The sequence below is a fragment of the Necator americanus genome, chromosome IV (genome assembly GCF_031761385.1).
Source record: "Necator americanus strain Aroian chromosome IV, whole genome shotgun sequence".
Lineage (NCBI taxonomy): Eukaryota > Metazoa > Nematoda > Chromadorea > Rhabditida > Ancylostomatidae > Necator > Necator americanus.
Window position 1 is genome coordinate 1,062,280 of NC_087374.1, and position 21,783 is coordinate 1,084,062.

Sequence of the window (21,783 nt, forward strand, 5' to 3'; positions counted from 1 at the left end):
GATTAATGGAATGGTTATGATCTGTAATACTTAGCGTTTTATTTATTTATTTTTTTACTTATTTATTCTCTACGTAGCAATCTATGTGTTTACGAATGGTGTAAACAACGAACAAATAGCACAACAAAACAAATAACAGCAGGAAAAAATAGTAACGAGTACATACACACGTTACCGAATACAACTACAAGATGGAAACCTCTATTTACTAATAATTAACATAATTTATGTTTATTTATTTATTTATATTTATAATAATTACTTGCTTTAGTCATTTGTTAATTTGTTATTTTTTGCACATAATTGAGCACATTTTAAACGATTTATAGTGAAAATGTTGTGACAGAGAAGTAAAAGTAGAAGTAAATAGGAGCGTTGTAAATAGTAAACATATGCTCGAGATATGCACGGGTAACAATTTGTCATTCACAGAAAATTACGACTACCTTACACAATTACACCATTAGAACAAATCTCTAAGGGATATTAGATTCCCCTCAAAGTTTTTCAGAACTCCAGTTGTTTTTTTTTTCTGTTGCAAAAAATGTACTAACGAAAGTCGCACATAATCCACAAATAAAGTTTGAATTCCCACGACGACGATAAAATTTGAGTTCCCACATATTTACCATTTACGTTTCCTTTTCCGCAAAAAAAAATTACTGATTCATTTTCCTCAAAAAAAAACAGAATGGATCCATTTTTCTTCGCAAAAAAAAAAAACACGCAACAGTTTTTTTCGTTAAGAAAGTTATTCAAACAAATCAGTGTAACTCCGATAAACACTGATCGATCCTTAAATAAGCAGTCAAATGTGATATACTGTAGGAAGAGTGGATTAGTTTGGTTCATCTAACTTTTCAAACTAGTTCTAAGGTCGTAAACACTGGCAAAAGATGAAGTGAAATTTTACGATGTCTGTTCTCCAATTTTTCTCAAGTCATAGCGGATGATCAAAATTATAACGCCACTTTGAAAGTAGTTCATAAAAAGACTGGAAAAATATTGTTCAGTGAAATGTTTGCAACAAGAAACGATAAAGACTGCGGATTTCCCCTCATAAATCAATATATATTTCTGTAAGACTCAATCTTCACTGGTTTTTTCTTTGCATCGTTTTGTAAAGAATCTCGTATGAAAATATCATAGCAGCTTTTTGTCACAATAAAAATAAATTTCACTTAAGATAAGTCCAATAAATAACAAATAAAATAAATAAATAAATAATAAAATAAAATAAATTAAATAAATAAATAATAAATAACAAATAAATAAAATGCAACCTAGTGACAAAAATATTTGGAACAGGTGAAAAAATATATATATTTGCAGCGCATATCACTGTATTGTAACTGTAAATGTATTCACACATTAGCGTTAGGATGAAGATGTGAGGAATGCAAAAAATAATTTATAAGTAATAAAAATATTCAGATAATAGTAATATTGGGTAATGCTTACTAATTTGTTACATTTAGAGAGAAGAAGTAGGCAAAGCAAACATAGCGGACTTCAAATTCCCGTCATTATGTTAGATTTATGAGATTGTTCGTTGTTCTTTGCCAATATCGTCGATAAATTCGATGGCACATTCAGAACTGTCATTTTTCAATAACCTATTTCAGCATTCTTTATTTTTATTATTATTAGTGTTTTATTTTTCTTTTTATTTTTTATTATTAGTGTTTTTTTACATTTACATTGTTCCTAGAATGAAGAAATATTAAGGTGGTAACGAAACGACGATGAGGAGTTATCATTCACTGCTTTTCAAGTGCCCTAAAAATTTCTAGGAACAATTAAACAAAGGAAGCATTTACTTATTCACGTGCTTCCTTTCCAGAAAATCTTCTTCACCACAGATTTTTCCCATTCTTTTCGACAAAAAAAAAAACCGGCTTTATCGTGGGACTCAAAGCGAACAAGTGGGAAACTGTGGGAAAAACGGAACTATGGGACAATGTTCGATTTCAAGCATCGTCAAATAACTCTCAAAAGCTCAAATAGAAAGTGAAAGGTATTGTGATAGGTACGGGGAGAAGAAAATTGTGTAAAATCCTTACGCGACTGTGGGATCCGATCGTAAGTAAGTCACCTAAGTCGTATCTAAGTCCATCTAAGTTGTGATCTATAACATTAACAACAAAATTTAAAAAAAAAACAATAAAAAATTTCTTATAAATGTTTTCGAAAAGTTATCCTAGCTACTCGATTGAAGAGTTTTTGCTTTCCTAAAACTAGTAAACTATAAAAACTAACTATAATCTAGATTATTGATTCCTTTTCTGACCTTATAAATCAATACTTTCGCGATGAAAAGAAACAAATGGCCTAATATTTAGTTTTTTTTTTTACTTGATTAAAGAATTATTTATATTGTACCTTCATGAATAAAATTAAATTAAATTAAAAACTAGATTAATACTCTATCTTTTTGATTTATGGAAGATTTTCCCAGGTGAAAATATTCATAAAAATTACTGACATGCTGCACAACTATAAATTTCATCGGAAAAAAAGTTCGTGAAATTGACAAGCAAATTATTTACGGCAAGAGAAATGAAAGAAAGAAAATTAGACAGGTTTTGATGGATGGCAGTTGATATCGCTGAGAAATTGTATAAGAGGAAATTATTTTTAGCGAAATATATGAGAATTCTATGGTAGTTCCAGTCGTTCAGCGAACTCATGGATAAGTATTTAGAGCAGAATCCTCAGAATATGTTTGAAGAAGTTTGTTTAGAATTGAGACCTCAAGTTTCGGAACGCTGGCGACAAATCATGGTATGAAATTTCCAGATGTTATGTGTCTCATAAAAATAGGAAATTCCGCCAGCAAACTTTAATGCGTCAACAAAACACAGCTTTCAAAAGCGGCAAACCACTGGACGCTGAAAATGTAGCTGGCGTAAATATGATCGATATTGGTAAACAAATGCAGAGGAAATCAAATCCGGAAATCAAACTATCTGGTACGGATTTCGATGTGAGAGACGAATCAAAATATTGAGCCGAAGGAAAGCGTATTAGAAGCAACTTGGAACAATTTACGAAGAAAAAATCGTTATAATAAACTTGAAGAGTTGTTTTTTTTATTTTTTTTTGTTGTTATTATTTTATTTTTGTTTTTACAATTATTATTCATTTATTATATTTACTCATTGTTATTTATTATATATTATTGTTTATTTATTTATTTACTGTTATATATTATTTATATATATTTATTTGTATTTTTATTTTTTTATTTTTTACCGGCAAGACTGATAACAAAAATGAGCCCATTTGCAGATTTGCAACGCATAAAAGTAAGTATGACGTTGTCTTTGCGTATTTCATGATGTCATGGATTTCTTTTTCCTTTTCCTACTCTTTCCTAAAGGTAAAAAAATCTTTGTGGAAGGCCCTTTTCCCAAATTCAGAACACTTTGAAACTTCTGATAACTTCTGTAGGGTGTAGAAATTACCATCGTTTGATTCCTAATATTCTCAAGAACAATTGTGGGCAATTACTCTTTTAAAGAACGTTTATTTCTTGGGAAGAAAATTTCTTATTTATTTCTAGGAGGAAGGAGTGGCCAGCAACAGGAGCGAGAGCTCATAAATCACATATACATAGATCCTAGATACGAGCAAAAATAACCTGATCAATGAGTGATGCGGTAAATAATAGGAGCAGTTGGCAACGGAAAAAAAAAGCTCCAAAACAACGGAAATAATCTCAAGCGCCGAGCTGGAGCTCCACACTTCTCTCTCGACGAAACTCCGCCTGCGACGGATGTTTTCACGGTTCTCGACCGCATATTTGTGCTAGACACCTGCTCACATGAATAGATATTTATGTTAATTACGTATGTTATGCTGTATTATTATTTTTACTACAAATTTCAAAAAAGAAATTGAAAATTGAAACTGAAAGAGAGAAGAAATACTTCAATTTATCAATATTTGAAATTTTGAAAATTTAATAATTATTGATAAGTTGAAGTATTTCTTCTCTCTTTCAGTTTCAATTACCAAATTTAAATTCTAAATTAGTACTAAATTAAACACTAACTTAATACTTCAAATAAAAAACACTTTAGCCAATTTAAACTAATTTAACTAATTGATTAATAAACTGATCAATTAAAATTATTAATAATAAGAGCGGGTGTAGCGCAATCAGTAAGAGGTTCCGCTGTCGCTGCACGATCGATCTGAGGTTCGAATCCGCCGAAATGCTCAGGGAGCATTTCATCCCTTCGGGGGTCGATAAATTAGTACCAGACTTGTCTGGGAGGATAAACACACTGACTTGACACATCGGCTAGCCCCAGCAAGTTATTGTATAGGCCAGTTACACGCCCGTGGGCACACTCAAATGATCCTGGATCATGACGTGAATGGTGTGGTGACGCATCCTGAGCGGATTGATCAACGCCAGACACTTTATCCTCTATACTTTATCCATAATAAGGGAACACAAAAATAGATGATAAGGAGGAGGTGAGGGTGATAAATATCCTGATTATTATGATTTCTGATAACAACATCATGCTGGTCACCGGACCTACCAATAATACCTACCAATATCTTTCTAATATTCTAATAAAATTAATAATTCTAATAAAATACTAATAACCCTAACGTTATTGTAAATTTTCTTAGAATTCCCAGTCATTTTCAACTATAATTTTAGTGTTGTGCAGCTGACTAGACATTATCGAAATAAATACAATTTCTTCTAAATCTCTTTCCTCTAAATCTTCTTCTAAATCTAATATCCTATTTTTATTTGATTTCTAATGCACGAGAAAGCGGTAGAATTGTTTTTAAAAAAAGTAGCCATGGAGCTATATGAATTGTAGTGGGAAAGATTGAGTGAACATAAGTCGGATTAAACTGGGAAGAGGTGTGAAAAAAATTAAAAACTAAAAGTTCTCAATCCTTTAAATCCACATTTATATATATATACTTAATTTTTGGAAGTTTTCGAAATTTCCGGAAGTGAAATAAAACACTTACACTTAGCTAAACCCACGTAACAAGCAGCACAATAAAAATGATTCTAATAACAGTGGAATTATTAATATTAATAAGAAACTATTAATAATATAATATTAATAACAGTAAGAAGAATATTAACGGAATAAAATAGTAGTAAGGAAAATAGAGTGGATATAGTAGTAAAAGAAAAGAATTAGAATGACAATGATAATAGGGCTTTTGTTGGCATTAAAATTACTAAAAGTTGTAAAAAAGAAGAGTTGAAGTTGAGTTAAAGTTAAAAGTTAAGAAAGTTAAGAAATTAAGAAATAGTTAGGTTAAGAAAAAATTGGAAGTTATGGAAGAAAAATAAAATTAAAAAAATAAAATAAAAAATATAATAAAAGAATAAAATAGAAATAAAGGTAAAAGAAAAATAAGAATAATAAAATATTTTTATTTTCAGTCATCACCCTCGCTCGCGCCGGGATTTTCAACCTTACTGTCTTTCCAAAAATCTCGATACCGTACTGCGCGAAACTTTGTCGTGTGTTTGCGTTAGAAACGCAACGGGACCCTCTCCGAACTCGTTAGCTAGGATGGAACGGAATAATAAAGAAGTAATCTGATACATGTGCAGCAATGAAAATCGAAACAATGAGAAATAATCTAAAAATAATAAATAATATAATAAGTATAATAAAAAAAACAATAAAAACAGATTCGCCTCCCTACGCCACATTGCACCATATATCAAATTAAATTTTGATCGGGTTGTATGTCGTGTTAAGGTCAGTGCTAAACTACGACGCCTACGCCAAAAAATCTCATTGTTGCTTCATCTGGTGACCAAAAAAAAAAGATGCATGATGCTCGCTCGCTACAGCCATCTGCTATAATTTTCGTCTGCGGAGTTTCGCGTGTTTACCAGACCTAAACACACATGTGTGTCCCCAGCAGAAACAATGAGAAATTAAGCTATCTAAAATTAAAATCTAAAAAAATGAGTAGAGTAAACGGAATTTGATAGAATAAGCAGGATTTCTCCGGAGCTGCCTTCGGCTACACGCCTTGACCAGTACTGAGTAATGCCACTTTATGTGGCGTGATCTCAAATGCGAGCAACAAACAAAACAAAAAACAACAAAATAAACGAATGTTGGAGAAAAAAATGAAGGAATGGGCCCGACTTTCGAATGCTGAGAATCTAACGGAGTGTGGTTCCTGAACAGAAAGAGAATTTAAAGGACACTGCGTCCTTTAAATCTTTAGGGGCGTCGTAAGAAGTTCTATCTCACGGAGGTTCCGCGATACAGAGATTCGATGATTACTTTTTAGTCAGAGCTATACATTATGCATCTATGGGCAAAACGACTTGTCATGTACATATCTCTTAATTTCAATTTTGCAGGGAAGCTTGAAAAATTCAGTATAATGAAATTATCCAGTCACGTCCTGCAGTGGGAAAAAAATGTCATGCAAATGACAACTTTTGGGCTGAATGTAATCGCAGCGTTATTTAAGCGCATATCATGACTTCTTACCGTAACATCCACATATTTTCACTATTTTTATCTTACGATACATCGTGAACAAAATTTCTACTTTACAATTCGAGATATGCTAGAATCTTCACCTTTGAGAAACTGAAGGGGATTCACTTAAGCTTACGAAAGTGTTCTAGATTTTTCCAAAAAAGGCCGATAACTGTAATTTTTCAAGAAAAAAAACAATACAGGAACATCTGCCCACTTTGTTCCTAACGATCGTTATGGGTGTAGATATGATCGTTCAAGTACCTGGAGAGCCTAATTTTGATTTTAAAAAAATACAATATTTTTAGATTTGTTGTGGAACATAATGAGCAAGGGCTTGCACTAAAGCAAGGCCCAGCTTAGAAATTGAGGATTTGGGGGTCACAGAGCCATCAGAGGCTTTAATCTTCTACAGAAGCATCCAGTCGATGCAACTCTTGACATTCACGATCGAATCCCTTTCATTTCAGCACTCGCACAGATGTAAAGCGTTGCTTCGTTGAGCAAATATGGGCAGTGCATCGCGTTTCCCCTGTTACAGCGGAAAATTTCTCCCATTCCCTCAGCCTATGGTAAAAAAAACCAAAAAAAAAGAAAAGAAAAGAAACCAAAGAAAAAAAGTAAGGCAAAAACAAAAGCTTCTGAGAACAGCGATGTTAAATCATTTATGACAAAATGAGGGAGCGTACGTAGGAAGGGAAAGGAGCACCTGAATTTTTTCTCGTTTTTCAAAAATTCATTCAAAAATTCAAAGGGAAGAGAGGGAGAGATGTTGTTCTGGCGCATTCATCGTTATTTTCTTGCTAGTCGCTCACAGTTTACTTCAGTGTTTTTCAGCGCAAATCCCTTTCACACAAAGATTAACTAAACATTACAACAACAACAATGAAAACAATGGAGAGGTTTGTTTTAATAATGAGAAGGATGCACACCAACGCCTTCCGGCTTTGTTTTTTCTTCGCAGAAAAAATATTTTGCAAGAATACATCCACTCGGTGCATAGATTGAAGGAGATTGTCTGACATTCGGCTTAACTTCGCCAAATGTCTTCGTTCTTTAATCCTTCTATATTAATACAAGAGTCCATAGAACTAGACTTGAATAGAAGTCAATTACGGTAGCTAAAAACGATTGCAATTCTGATAAATTATAGTTTTAGCAAATATTTGAACCAGGAGCTGTACAGTACAGTAATCTAACACATAAAAACAGTACTAATCTTAGCTTGTTATTAAATATTAAATCTGAGGTGGTACGGATTTCAGGTGGAGTATTCTCATAGTAGATTATGGAGGGGAGGGTGATTCCGTCAATTTCTTCCTACTTGCTATGAAAAACGGCCCGAAAGATGCGGTTGGCGCGCTCCAATCGAACTCGTTATAGAAAATAGCGCGCCGGAACGCCGGAAGCTGTATCTTCCGGGCCGTTTTTTTAAAGCAACTAAGAAGAAGTGGACGGAATCACCCCCTTCTCTTTAATCTACGATCCCTCCGTATACGAACACTCCACCTGAAATCCGTACCATCTCAGATTCGTTGGGTGATGCCTTTAAATAAAACTAATCCAAATTTATAGCATATAGTACAAAAAAAGGAATAGGACATCACTCCTGTTTGCAATTCTTTATAACTTTTTTTTTGACGTTCTGATCTGATCTAATTTATTGATTATTTGTATAAAAGTGATGTCTTCAGGACCTTCAGCGTCTTTTTTTTTTTGCAAGGATCTTCAACTCCACAGATCTGGTGTCAGTGGCAACATGCAAATTTGACAAGAAATTAGCTAATTAATTTGCTAATTTCTACCTTAAACAGTTTTTTTTGTACAATATTGATCTACTCCAAGTTATGGATAATTATAGTGGCTTAAATCAATATGTAAATGATTGAAAAAAAATGTCTGAACGAGGTTAGGAGAGGAGATTCCATTCGCTTCATTCAATTCTCCTATGTCGCTATGGTTATAATCCTATCCATTCATCTGTGAAGAAAAGATTGCTTGAAATTCCTAGGATTGCATAAAAACCGGGAGGAAAAGATTCAGAACCAGATTGGTCGATAGACTAATATTTTAGCTCAAAACGATCCAGATATTAGAGCATATCGCTCCGTAATTTCCGATTTTTTCGAATTTTGTTGCCCAAATACGGGTTGCTCTGGGTAATTTTAACTCATTTTTCAAGGAAGATAATTGCATGAAATTAAGTTCAAATAATTATTTATTCATCCATTTAATTTTAGTATACTGATAGATCTTATAGATTTTAATTTATCCTCAACGCATTTCATGCTCTTAAAGACAGTATAGGGGTGAAAAAGAAAGGAGCAACAAAAAAAAAGAAATGAAATCGCCAATTTTTTTTTGATTTTCCGAGAGTAAAATACATCCAATTTTGCGATTCAGTCTCGAAAATTCTCTTTTAAATACGATTTCATCTCTTCGAAAATCATTGAGAAACTTGAAAAATTCGATTTTAGTTAGAATCCATGAAAGTGTAGAGTACAGATTTTAAACAATTCTCATTTTTTTCAATTTTTTAACACAAATGAAATTCCATTCCTAAAACACGTCAATAAACGCATCATAAAAAACAAACAAACAAACAAACAACTTGCAAACATTCTCTCTCCTTAGCTTCTGAGTCTTATGCAGTGATGAAAGATAAAAGCTATTGAACAAGAGAGTGTTGTGGTCACGTGCAATAAATGCATATCGATCGTCGACGTCCTCTAAATAGCGGCTAATGAAGAGGCGATGAAGACGTGGAAAAAGCTTCACATGCCATGTCCCCATCTCATATGCATATGCCCCGGTGCATTTTTCATTCCAGAAATGATATGTGAGGGGGAATAAATCTTCACGTGCGCTAAGGAATTGAGGTCTCATCCAGAAAATTCAAGGTCAAGTAACTGCCGACACTTTGGTCGTCCTCTAAATAGCTGCTTTTTCGTTGTTTTTTCTTCACCTCGTTACTGCAGTGAAATAATTTTTCCAACCCTTTAATTTCATTTTCAATTTTCCGCGTTGAGTGAAAATATAAGAAATAGAAGCAATTTGAGTTTTTTACTCGGATGGGAGCTGTTAATAAGGATTGTATGAAATACAGTGCTGCTTTTTGGAACGCTGGGATCAGAAAGAAACGGAAAAAGCCATTTCTCTCTTCTTAAAATTTTCTCAGCACTCTTTCAAAGTTCCTATTTAGAGCTCATTTCGTCCATTTGAATGGTATTGGGAAAAAATTGAAATTTCTTCCGCTAGACGAAATAACTTACGGCAAAAGAACAGAAATAGTTACATTTTTAGCTCCATTAATAGGAATAAAAGGATATTCTCGAAAAAAAATCAATTTAATTTGTCAACTTATGAACATGAAAATAAAACCGCAGAAGAAAACTTAAAAAGAGAAGAGGAGAAGAAAAAAGAACATAAAAAATCTGCTATGAAATTCAAACAAAAAAGACAGGCTGATCGAAGAAAACGAAGGATAGCTTGGATGACCACAACATAAATGAAACCTAAGAAGGTGTTAATGGATTTCATTCGCAGAAAAGTGCGCAAAATCATTAATTAATTAATTTATTAATTTTTTTTCTATTCATTAAAATGTTCGTTGCAGGACTATGCAATGCGTTCGTTTTTATTTGTAACGAATGCTACCGGGAAATTTGCACAAACACTTCTTAATACTTTTCTCCTGAAATTTTCCCTCCACTCTTGGATTGGCGATTTTTGAAAACGTTGCTGACGTTCGTAGTATAGCCTTCTGACTTCATATTTGTTTGCCTTGCGGCGAATTTTGTTTTTCACAAATAACGAGGTGTCATTTTTCAGTTGCGTGTGGAATAATATGAAAGAAAAATAAAAACATATTATAATAATAAATGAGATAAGGATGAAAAATTATCATAAAAAAAACCAAATGAATAATCCTGTCTAATTTCGAATTCATTAAAATAATCCCAGCTGTCGAAATGGCAGCACGGAGACTGGAATCAGTTTCTAAAGCAAAATCAACAAAAAATTAAAAAGATTCGAACATTTAAGTAAAAAAAAAGCGTTGGGTAATAAGATGTTGCGACCGGATTTGAGAAAGAATAATAAATGGAGGGAGAATATAAATAAGGATAAAAAATGATTTGAAAAAATAAATAAATAACCCTGTCCAGTTCAAAAATCGTTTAAATGATCCCGGGAAGAATCCCAGGAATCGTTTAAATAATCCCAGAAAATGCCAGAACGAAGACTGTAGTCAGTCCCTTAAGCAATCAAGGAAGAAAAGAATCCCTAAACTCAGTTAGAAAGAATTTATTTCATTAGTATGGATATGTCGACAACTGTAACTAAAACCATGTGGAAAAACGCCCTAAAAATGGATGAGGAGAAGCTCAAAAAAGGAAAAAAAAGGTAGGATAATAAAATGTTGTCTGGATTTGAGATGACCACGTGATGGAGAAGCGACTGGATTGCGGTGAAGCTCCTGGATCCCTTCAATGGGAGCCATAGAGGTTTAATAAGCCTAGCATTGCGTGCATAAGCCGGCTTTATAAACAATTACACGAGATTCTCTCTCGATCTCTCTTGAGACGAGGTGTGTGAAGAGCAGCAAAATGACAAAAGACGATGAGTCGGAGGAGCAAACAAATCCCAGAGAAAATGTCAGACGAAGTTTAAATGGTAGTCACTCTAGCAGCGAGTGGAACATGATAAATAAGCTAAGCTAGGTTGAAGCTGCAGACGTAAGACACACTGACATATGGGAGGTTCCGCATGTGGCCGACGGCGGAAATAGAGTGTGGAAATCCCGGAAGCGTAGACCGAGACACGCGGAATCAACTACATCAGCCTACAAAGAGATGTTTCTCACACACACACTGATGTGGTGTCAGTTGTAAGTTGTACACGAAAATATACTGGAACAACTAGAACTTGACGCTGGAAAACAACTAGCAGAAACACCACTGCCCTGCTTTTCATCCGGGATCTCAAGCATGCACTGCTGAAAGTTGTGTATAAGGATATTTTTCGACTTTATTTCCACTGAAACGACTATGATTTGATAAAAATTAATTGGAAATTCGTGTTGTATGTAGTTGTTAATCCCTTTTTCGCTGAAAACACGCAATTATTATTTGAAAATGTTTACCTTAAAAAGGTTTGTGGCCCTTGAAAGATACAAACAAATTTTTGTTAGCCAATAAAACGATAACGTGAACAGCAGATTTTATTTGTTTTAGATTTTTTTGAAGGTTCATCTTAGTAATTTACTGATAACGTAAATTATGGCCCTGTTTAATTTGTCCGTCTCTCATAATGAAATTATTGATAAAAAAAAAATACACTTCATAAACGGCAATTATGACAAGGTCCAAGAAATGCAACAACTTTGAAGATGAGTGCAGTTTATGACTAAATAAGCGAATAAACTTAAAATTCATAGAAATATTCATAGAAAGCGAAATGTGGCGTGGAAAATACAGATGCATAATTTGAGCGAGATAAATTAACATTTAATTGACATTAACAACATTTTAAAAAATTGAAGAGAGAGTTCAAGAGAACGTGAAATCGCTGTAGTAGAACCGGAGCAGCTGACCCTCGGGCAAATAAGTCTCGCCAAAAAGGAAATTTACAGTTTTGTTTCTGTATGAGATTGCTTTCACACCTCCTTGAAAAGTTTGCACCGAACCAATGAGCGTTTATGAAGGAAAACTATCACAAGGACCCGTTTACAAAACAATTCCTCTTTATACATTTTTTTTTAAGCAAACGAAACTCCGAGCTTTAAAACCATACTTATCTAATTAAATTAACAAATTGCCATGGAAATTCACACCTCAATATAAAAGTTTCAAAGAAAAACCAATCTCACATTGTCATAAGGATGCACGAGATAAGGATGCACGGATGCCGAGCACGTCAAAATAATGGATTAGTGGTGATCGGACTGTAATTCCGTTGATGCTTGACTTAATTTTGCTTGAAAAATTATTGTGGAACAAAATTATGTATTTAACAGAATTGGTCCTATTCTTTATAGGAAAAACTAAAGAGTTTGCTTCAATTTTTGGGGTTTTTCCACATTTTCATCTGATCTAAATTTTCGCATATTTTGACCATCCATACGTGTTCGATATCGGGAGCAAAAAGTTGCGGTGCGTGCCGAATTCGAGAACTTTCGATATCCTTTGAACTTTGAACTTGATATCTGGTGAACTTTTTTCTTATGGTCACATTTTTCTTGTACACAACGTATCGCATACGTTCTTAACTTATTTCAGCTGTAAATATTTATGTTTACGTTACTGTCATGCGTAAATATTGTTGCTATGGTGTTTTCTACACGTAATAAGATGTTTTGCATAATTGTAACAAAAATCGAATCATGGATGCTGCGATTGTGAAACAGTTGATTTTTTTCCTTCAAAAAGTTGAATTTAAAAATAACTTTATTGACTGGTTTTCTTTCAGTTAACTTTCAGATTTTAAACTGAAAACATCCCGAAAAAGTTTGTGTTTGTGTTCGGCCACATCGTCAGAGTGGGACGTGATTCGAATAAGTGGTAAGAAGAAGCGTTTCTGTAGTATTGCAAAGGTGAAAAACACATAAATTCCAACTTTACACTCCATTTTTTTCATCAATGTGTTGAATAACGCCTCTTGGTGCCGGATAATTAATTAATTTGCCAAAATTTTCAACAATTTTTTTTTCGATTACGGCGAGATCTGGTGCACAGGTACTAGAGTTTGGGTTTCATTCAGGATGTAACTGTAATGTTTTAGTGGGTCAACTCTTTAGTAGTTTGTTTTCAAAAAATCCCCTGTCTTTGTACTTTTGATGTGAGCGGTCGATTCAATCCGTATTCGACTAACTCGGCTACCTTTCTCTGCTTGTTTGATGTCGGATTCGATTGGATAAGCCAGATTGTAATGTATGAACTTGACGTAAGAGAGATAGAATGCAAAAAAAATCAACTTAAATCAAAAAAGTAGTTGAATCTAGGAAGAGGGAGAGGAAGAAGTGGAATCTTAGAATTTATGAGACCTAACCGCCTGTTTATTTTTCAAATATACCCGTGTAGCTTGATTTTGCTTGATCTAATCCGGGCTGGCATTATTGCAGGACGCAGTTGCCTGTATCTTCGCCAAGGTGAGTCGTCCCTGAACACAGCTCACCACCAACTTTCTTCATCTACAGCAGGAATCCGCACAGAGTCTTTTCCAATCACTGTTCCACTGGCGTGGTTCAAGCGAGATGACAAGTCCACCAAGATATAGAACAGCGAATTGAGAGAACTGCCGGGCATTGCGGACATGAGGTGCTCGGGTCGGCATTTAATGACCATTAGGATAAAGGATAGAAGGATAAAGTTTCTGGCGTTAATCAATCTGCTTGGGATGCGCCCTCACGTTCACTTCAATTCGGAATCGTTTGAGGTTTACGAACGTGTATCTGGCCGATACAATGACTTGCAGTGGCTAGCCGATGGGTCAAGTCAGTGTTTTTATCCTCCCAGACAAGTCTGCTACCAATTTATCGACCCCGGAGGGATGAAAGGCCTGGTGAGCACTAGGGCGGATTCGAACCTCCGATCGATCGTGCAGGAACCTCTAACCGCTACACTGCTCCCGCCCCTTTAATAACCATTTAATTTTATTAATAGTAATAATAATAGTAATAATAATAATTTGTCGGTAGTCAATTTAGCAACAGCCAAGATTGTTAACAAACTTTATTACGGCTAAGGTTTCGGCGTCGTCGCCTTCGTCAGTGTCTGGAAAGTCAGATTATTCCTGATATATCCTCTCAAATGCCTTATCCAGAACAAATCATCATTCCCTAAGATGCTACGTCCAAAATCGAAACCAAGAGAGTCCAAAACGTTGTGCTTACCTAGGTAGCCACGTTTTCGTGATATTAGCAGATCAATAATAATAATAATAATACCAAGTGATAACAACAATAATAATTATTCAATATATGAATCTTACTGGCCCGTTTTAGGGTGCTCTCAGGTCCTTTGACAAGGTATCGTTACTATAGCGCGCATACATATTCTCAAATTCTTACCAAAATTCTTCTTTTTGCATTTATTGAAATTTTTGACCGAAGAAGGAGTAAATTGTGTTAATTTCTTTGCTTTACATTTTCTTTGATTTATGAATAAGGAGTCAGAGTTTTTTGCTGGTGGCCGTGCACAGCAGCCTCCAAGATTTCTTCCTCTATAAATTTAAGCAGGTAACACCGAGTTTCACTCGTCCGAACTGATTTCTTTTGAAAATTGTTTATTTTACAGGACATAAATTAAATCGAGTCACGAATGTACAGACAAATATTCAACAATTAAGTTCGACATCGCTGAGACGGTTTCGTCATCGACGACGAGTACGGCGCAGCTGGAATATGACGTCCAGGATGTGATGAAGATCGCAAATGAGGTGAGATTGTTTAAGTAAACATATGTTTAGACTTTCTTGGCTTTCTTATACGGTGTCTCTCCAGCCGGTTTCTGTTCGACCTTCAATTAAAATACTTAGTAAACGAAAAACTTATAGAATGGCATGTTTTCTTACCTGATTGTCTTCAGTATCATTGTAGTTTTGTCCTTGCTCCTCTCCACCTTGTTGCGACCCTTGTCCCTGTTGCCCCTCTTCTTCGTAGTTCTCACTTGGTGCCTCAGTGACCTCCTCATAGACTTCTTCTTCCTCTGGGGCGGATGTAGGCTGCGGTGGAATATAAGGAGAAGGGGTTCTTACTGGAGGTACGTAAGAACCAGGCTGGGGAGCTGGAGTGTTGGCTGGATGATACGGAGCTGGTGTCTGAACTGGGGGTACGTATGGAGCTGGAGTTTGTACTGGTGGAACGTATGGCGCCGGTGTCTGAACGGGTGGGACGTAGGGAGCTGGAGTTTGTACTGGTGGGACGTAAGGTGCCGGGGTTTGAACCGGGGGAACGTATGGAGCTGGCGGCTGAACCGGAGGAACGTACGGTGCTGGTGGCTGAACCGGGGGAACGTAAGGAGCAGGCGTCTGTACTGGAGGTACATAAGGCGCTGGCGTTTGCACTGGTGGCACATAGGGAGCAGGTGTCTGGACAGGCTGTGGCTCTCCAGGATTGGTTCCACCAACAGCGCTTCCGCCTTGGTCCACCTCTTCATACTCAGCGTCGCCATAGTCACTGCCGCCACCAACTTGCTGTCCTGCATCTACTGGAGCAGGAGGAACTTGATTGGTATTGCCGCTGTTAGTGTATGTGCCTGACGGTGCTGGAGCAACCGGAGCAGGTTCCAATGGTGACGGTTCTGGAGAAGGCTCAACAAGTGTGGGCGCAACGGGGGCTGGCTCAACGGGAGCTGGAGCGACAGGTGCCGGTTGCTGATAGTTCGATCCTCCAGTCTGCAGAAAAACAAATTTAATGTTCTCAAAAAAGCAGAAGAAAAACGCTGCATCCTTAATGCAGTTTCACAGAATTTACAATATAGTCTAACTAACCTGCTGTCCTCCATCTATGGCACCACTCTCTCCCTCAGTGACTCCAACTTCGGTTACTTCTCCCTCTTCGGTACCAATTATTTGGCCACCCTGCGAATATGTTCCAGATGGGGCTGGCGGCAATGGAGCAGGCTCAACTGAACCTGTTGGGATTGACGGTAGGGGTGGCTCGATTGGTGCTGGTCCAGTACCGTAATTTGATCCTGGAGCAACGGGTGCTACTGGGGCAACTGGGCCCTGGCCGTAATTGCCACCCGTTGGCTCAACGGGAGCAACTGGTGCAACAGGGGCTACTGGGGCAACTGGGCCTTGGCCGTAGCTGCCGCCGGCTGGCTCAACGGGAGCAACTGGTGCTACTGGACCCTGTCCGTAACTGCCACCGGTATTTCCAATAGGGCCCTGGCCATAGCTTCCACCTGGTGCAACCGGTGCTGGACCATAGCTTCCTCCTCCCTGGATTCCAGTATCGGAGTATGGTCCACCGGCTTGAGTAGGTCCAGTTGGAATCTGGAAACAGAACACTGTCACCTGTGTTCTTGTACGTGACGAAATGCATGTCGAAAAAGGATCTTATTGCTACTTACCTGAGGACTGTATCCAGACTGGCCTCCTCCTGCAAATCCTTGGTAGCCACCAGCGGGTGAGCCACCATACGAACCACCGTATGATGGAGGAGGTGGTGGAGGAGGAGGTGGTGGAGGTGGTGGAGGAGGTGGGGGAGGTGGCGCAGCGTATCCAACTGGCGCTCGTGGATAGGATGCTGCTGGAGCAGCATAGCTGAAAAGTGCTTTAGAGTATGTTACATAAGCAAGGAAAAAATTGTATAGTTTTAACAAAGATTTAAAGCAGTGGATTGCTGCAGTCGTATTTAAAATTTCTACGGTCATATTCGGATCAACTTGTCATGAAACTTTGTGATCGAGTTTTGGCATAAATTGACTACTTCTAGTATATTAGGCTCTTATTTTAGCTTTTGTGCCAAACTTAGCGCAAACAGAATTCGGGGGAAATTGGGAGATCTAAGCAGGATTTACAGTTTTATGGCGATCGCACCTCGAAAATTCATCTTGAGCTCGTGATTTCTGTTTTATTTAATCCCATAAACTTTGGCGTTAGCCATAAAACGTTAGGAACAAAGCCGGCTAGCATCGAGTATTGCATCGAAATCGACGAAAGCGCCAAACTCAACGCGGCGCTACTGTGTTCGGGCCCTGCACCTGATCACACACACACGAGCCGACCGGTTTTTTTTTTACGTCGCGCAACGATCCTCATATGCGAAAGTAGCTTAGCGTCTTATATCTGAAGACACTATTAATCCTTTTAGTTTGGCACTTAGTGAATTTGTAATTCAAATACTGACCGCAAATAAAATGGGATTCATCCTCGGGGGGTTCCTTACTATGAGGCCGGTTTCTACAAAATCACTCATCGTTCGCCGAATGCTGAGTGGCTGTAAAGAATGTCCCGTGTACTTTTATGAATAGATTCGTCTCGGCGCTTAAGCCTTATTGTCGAGAGGTCCGAAAGAGGCCATTTCTAGTTTCTGGTATGAGTTGCACTGACTGTTTGAATATGTGACAGTTATTCTGTTCAATTTAAACTAACAACAACTAGGAATCAACTTTTCTTTCCAAATGAAACGAATTTCAATACAAAAAAAATGAAGACAGGGATTAGCATGTGACTGAAAGCATGTGACTGTGAATTTCTGCCGTGGGTAACTTATTTTTCTTAGCATTCAATAGAAAAATGTATCAAGATGAGCAAATCGCTATATAATGTCAGCTCATAGGGAACGTCCTTTGTCAGGAAACTTTTTCTTCAAAAAATTCAAATTTGACTCTTCAGAGTTTGCAAAAAATTTCTTAGGAGAGTTTGTAGTTTTCCTATCTACACCCTAAAAATATATTTCGATGTGTATACAGTGGAAAAATAACGGTAAAACAATACAAAACTGAGAAGAGAGTGAGGAAAAAATTCATGGTGAGAAAAGTTTTTTTGCTTAGTCTCAGCAGTCTGGCATTCTCTCAAACCCAGTAATTTTATTATCCTGGATGGAACCTGATGTAATTTTCAAACAATAAGGAAAAAGACAGTACTCTTCTTACTTGACGGAATAATTCTCCTTTCCCTTTCTCCTCACCGGTCAGCAGAAATAAATGGTACTTGTCGGAAACAATGCTCACCTGGGCGCAGCAGCAGCTGCAGCTGGGCATGCTGGAGCTCCGCAAGCTGGTTGGCTAGGAGGACAACATTGTTGGCCACCGCCGCCACCGAAGCAGCCGAAAGCTGGCGCCACTAACAGCGAGAATATGAGCAGCTGGAAACGGATAAACCACGATAACACAAGGAAAGCATGGAAGCAATGAAATTTCACACACACACACATGAAATATTTTGCTTCTAATTGCTGATTCACTCACCGTGGTCATTTCCGCGAAATGGTGGTGATATGCTGAAAAGGCGATCTTCTTGTGAGCTTATGTATGTCGAAGATGGGCGGAGCGGGACGGTGGCGGCAACTTTGGTGGAGGCGTAGGAAAATGCGTTAAGCCGAATCGGAATCACGACATATAGACAGAGATTCACTGGCAGATAACATCTGGGTATGGTTGGGCTTTGAAGGAAAAAAAACGAGTTGTGAGTGGCTGGATTGATATGTGAGAGCAGTTTGGGGAAACGCTTCGGGTGCTTATTTCATTATGTGATAACGCCGATTATAAACAGAACTGTTGGCGCAAAAGGGTCTTCATATCACTCCTGTAAGTTTTTTTAGAAAGAAAATGCACAAAAGGGAGTTTCTGGTAAGCAATATGTGACCACTAAAAAAATTTTAGTGCACTAATTGTTTCGAGATTTCTAGAGACTTCTAGAGAAAGAGACTAGACTAGAGAAAGTTTTCTACTACTGCATGTGGGTCAAAGCGTAAGGAGAAATCTTCCTTAATTTTCCCAAGCAGGACTTCTATTCATTGAACCTCTCATGATTAAATCAAAAATCGGCCCAAAATAAGGCCGGCTTGAGTTTCAATTGAATGTTTATTTTCTATTGGCAAAAACCCGTCATGAAACGACAATAAATACCTTGGCGATTGTCACTTTCAATGATGGACACCAGTTTCACGTAGTCTTCATGAAAAATTCGTCAAAAATTGGCTGCAAAATTTGAAATTTGGAAGATTCAGTGTTTTTTTTTAGATCTGTTTGATACTTGCAGTAGCCCTGTACTATTTTGTGGACAGAACTTGTCCGAAGAAAAAAAATCTTCCTCTGACTTTTTCCATGGACAAAACGAAATGTTCTGCTTTCTCTCGAAACGATGCTCTGCCTTCTCTACTTGGGAACTTCTCCCAGGGCAACTGCAAGACTATAAAAAATATTAAAGAAGGGACCTAAAATGCTTTTCCCTAGTAACATTCAAAGAAGTCTTGCAAAGAAGAACATATGTAGCTTCATTACGCTACCTGTGAGCCGATACATTCGCCGCCGCTTTGACTGCGATTATTCAGAAAAAGTGGATAGAAAATTACGGCTTGTTCCCTCCTCTTTTTTTATGAAATATGCATTACTCGTTCGGATATGTTCGCAGTAGCAGGTTTTAGCCTTAGGAATGTTCGAGATCATGAGCATGCAGGGGATTTTGGCCACATTACCGGAATATGTAGCTATTTTCTCTCTCAAAATTTCGGAGATCAGTCTGATTCTATGGATTTATTGAAACTACCATCCTTACTTTATCACAGACGGTTTTCTTTGGTTACTAACGGTCTTATGAGTGCACCACTTTCGAAATCACGAGATTACTGTTGAAAAACTAGTAATTTATAGATTTTTCTAAGGAAATAAACCTCAAATTTGCAAGATATTGTTAGAATCTGAGAAAAGAGGAACAATAAAGTCGTGTAAGCATTGACTACGTTCCTCAACTGAAAGCCGGAACCCGTCAGATTGCCTCATTTAGCATGACAATGTCACCACGGCCGGTTCAAATTCAATGTGAGAAAGAGAGATTTCGTCGCTTCGAGGAGAAGACGAGTCGAGTCTGGGTGATCTCCACAATGGGGTTCCAAAAACGTAGGGTAAAGATCACGTACGTGTTGCTGAAAAATCTTTGATGTCAAAATTTCACTTGTCACTTGTAGGGGGTTCGCGTTCTCGTGGATCCAGCTTCTTTTTATAGGTTTTTCTCTCTCTAATAATCTCTGTCGTAGTCATATGTCATGATTCTTCTTGCGTTCCCAGAACTCTCGATTAGTCTGTAATTACGGAAGACATTGGCTGAAATGACGATGCGGAGGACTGGAAAACGGAGGAGGCTAGGCAATAAATGGTGTGATGACTGGTGATCTAAGCACACTTAAAAAGGATAATTCCTTATGTAGCGCATGCATGCATGCTGTTACGGACCTCATTGCGGTCGGTTGTACGTAGTCTATCAATCCTGTCAAGAATAGCTGCTTTCTCCCGGATACGGACATCAACTTTGATGTCGTAAACCACACACAGTGGATCGACCAAGCTTTCTCGAAACACTCTGACACGGTGTTTTTAATCGCTAGCCGTATCCATCGCTAATTATCCTCTTAAAATAATTTCTATACAGACTTGCTGTCTCTTGGCTCACTAAACAGACAATATCGCACTTTTACTCACAAAGAACTTTCGATTTTTACCACAGTCGATCATTGTACCCATTTACTTACAGGATCTGAACCATTGGGTGATCCTATCAAGAAAAATGTGCAGATTGACTGTAACTGCGCAAAAAAGAGAAAAAAAAAGAAAAAAGTTCTTGGAGAAAACATTCATCAAGCTTGTGTGCGATCATAGGCATTGATTATAGGCCTCTGCTCAATTTTTGTCCTGTACAGAGGTCATTTCAGTTGAATTGGACGGTTTTTCTGGAGCATAACGTTAGGCTGAACTTTCTTTTTTTTTCCGTTTTTTTCTGTGGCTTCCAAATCTCAACAAAACAAATTCTGAAGCTCTTGCAATCCATTTCAGCCATTTTACTCTTTTAAAAATGTAAAGCTTCATGTTTTAACTGAATATATGTATCAACTCACCCATGAATAAAATTAATCTTAATTTGAAGAGAACCGGGGCGAAAATGTGAACCATTTCGATAGTTTAATCAAGGAAGACCTGGATTTCAGCTCGTCGCTTCCAACAACTCAGTTAATGCTCAAAAATTCGGCTAGTTATCTCTGATTTTTGAGTTTAGACTCCGCAAATCTGTGTTGCTAAGCCAACCCGACTATTTGTGATCCTGAAAAAGCCTCTTAATTAGTATTGACAGTAATCCGATGAGATAATATACGTATGTAAGTGTGGATTGTTTGCGTTCTATCCGAATCACGGGTGGTTGTGAACATGGAATCGGTTTCGCGTCGGCCCTTTCCTTTTTACTCCTAGTTCAGGCAACTGAATCAAAATATTTAACCCTTTGTATCAACAACTTGTCCCACTTTTTAGATCAGCTGCCAAATAAAGAAGTCTGGTGATGTGGAATACAGTTCCCCCTAAGGTTGTGGTCGCTTAAAGGCATCATTCCACGAATCTGAGGTAGTACGGATTTCAGGTGGAGTACTCGAATACGGGGTCGTAGATCATGGGGAGAAGGGTGATTCCTTTCATTTCTTCCTAACTGCCGTAAAAAACGGATCGGAAGATTCGGCGCCGCACAAGACTGGCGTGCTCCAATCGAACTCCTTGCAGAAAATAGCGCGCCAGAACGCCTGAAGCCGCATCTTCCGGACCGTTTTTACGGCAATTAGGAAGAAATGGAC

The 21,783-nt window shown here is 37.4% G+C and overlaps 1 protein-coding gene across 1 annotated transcript; it reads right to left on the reverse strand.

Moving 5' to 3' along the window:
• Window positions 1-14,965: 14,965 nt before the first annotated feature.
• On the reverse strand, window positions 14,966-18,427 carry RB195_000103 (uncharacterized protein; the record flags this gene model as incomplete). The annotated part of the gene is made up of 6 exons (XM_064196256.1): window positions 14,966-15,019; window positions 15,075-15,896; window positions 15,993-16,499; window positions 16,577-16,769; window positions 18,182-18,315; window positions 18,419-18,427. 6 exons carry the CDS (start codon window positions 18,425-18,427, stop codon window positions 14,966-14,968), a joined length of 1,719 nt encoding a protein of 572 aa, XP_064052137.1.
• Window positions 18,428-21,783: the final 3,356 nt, after the last annotated feature.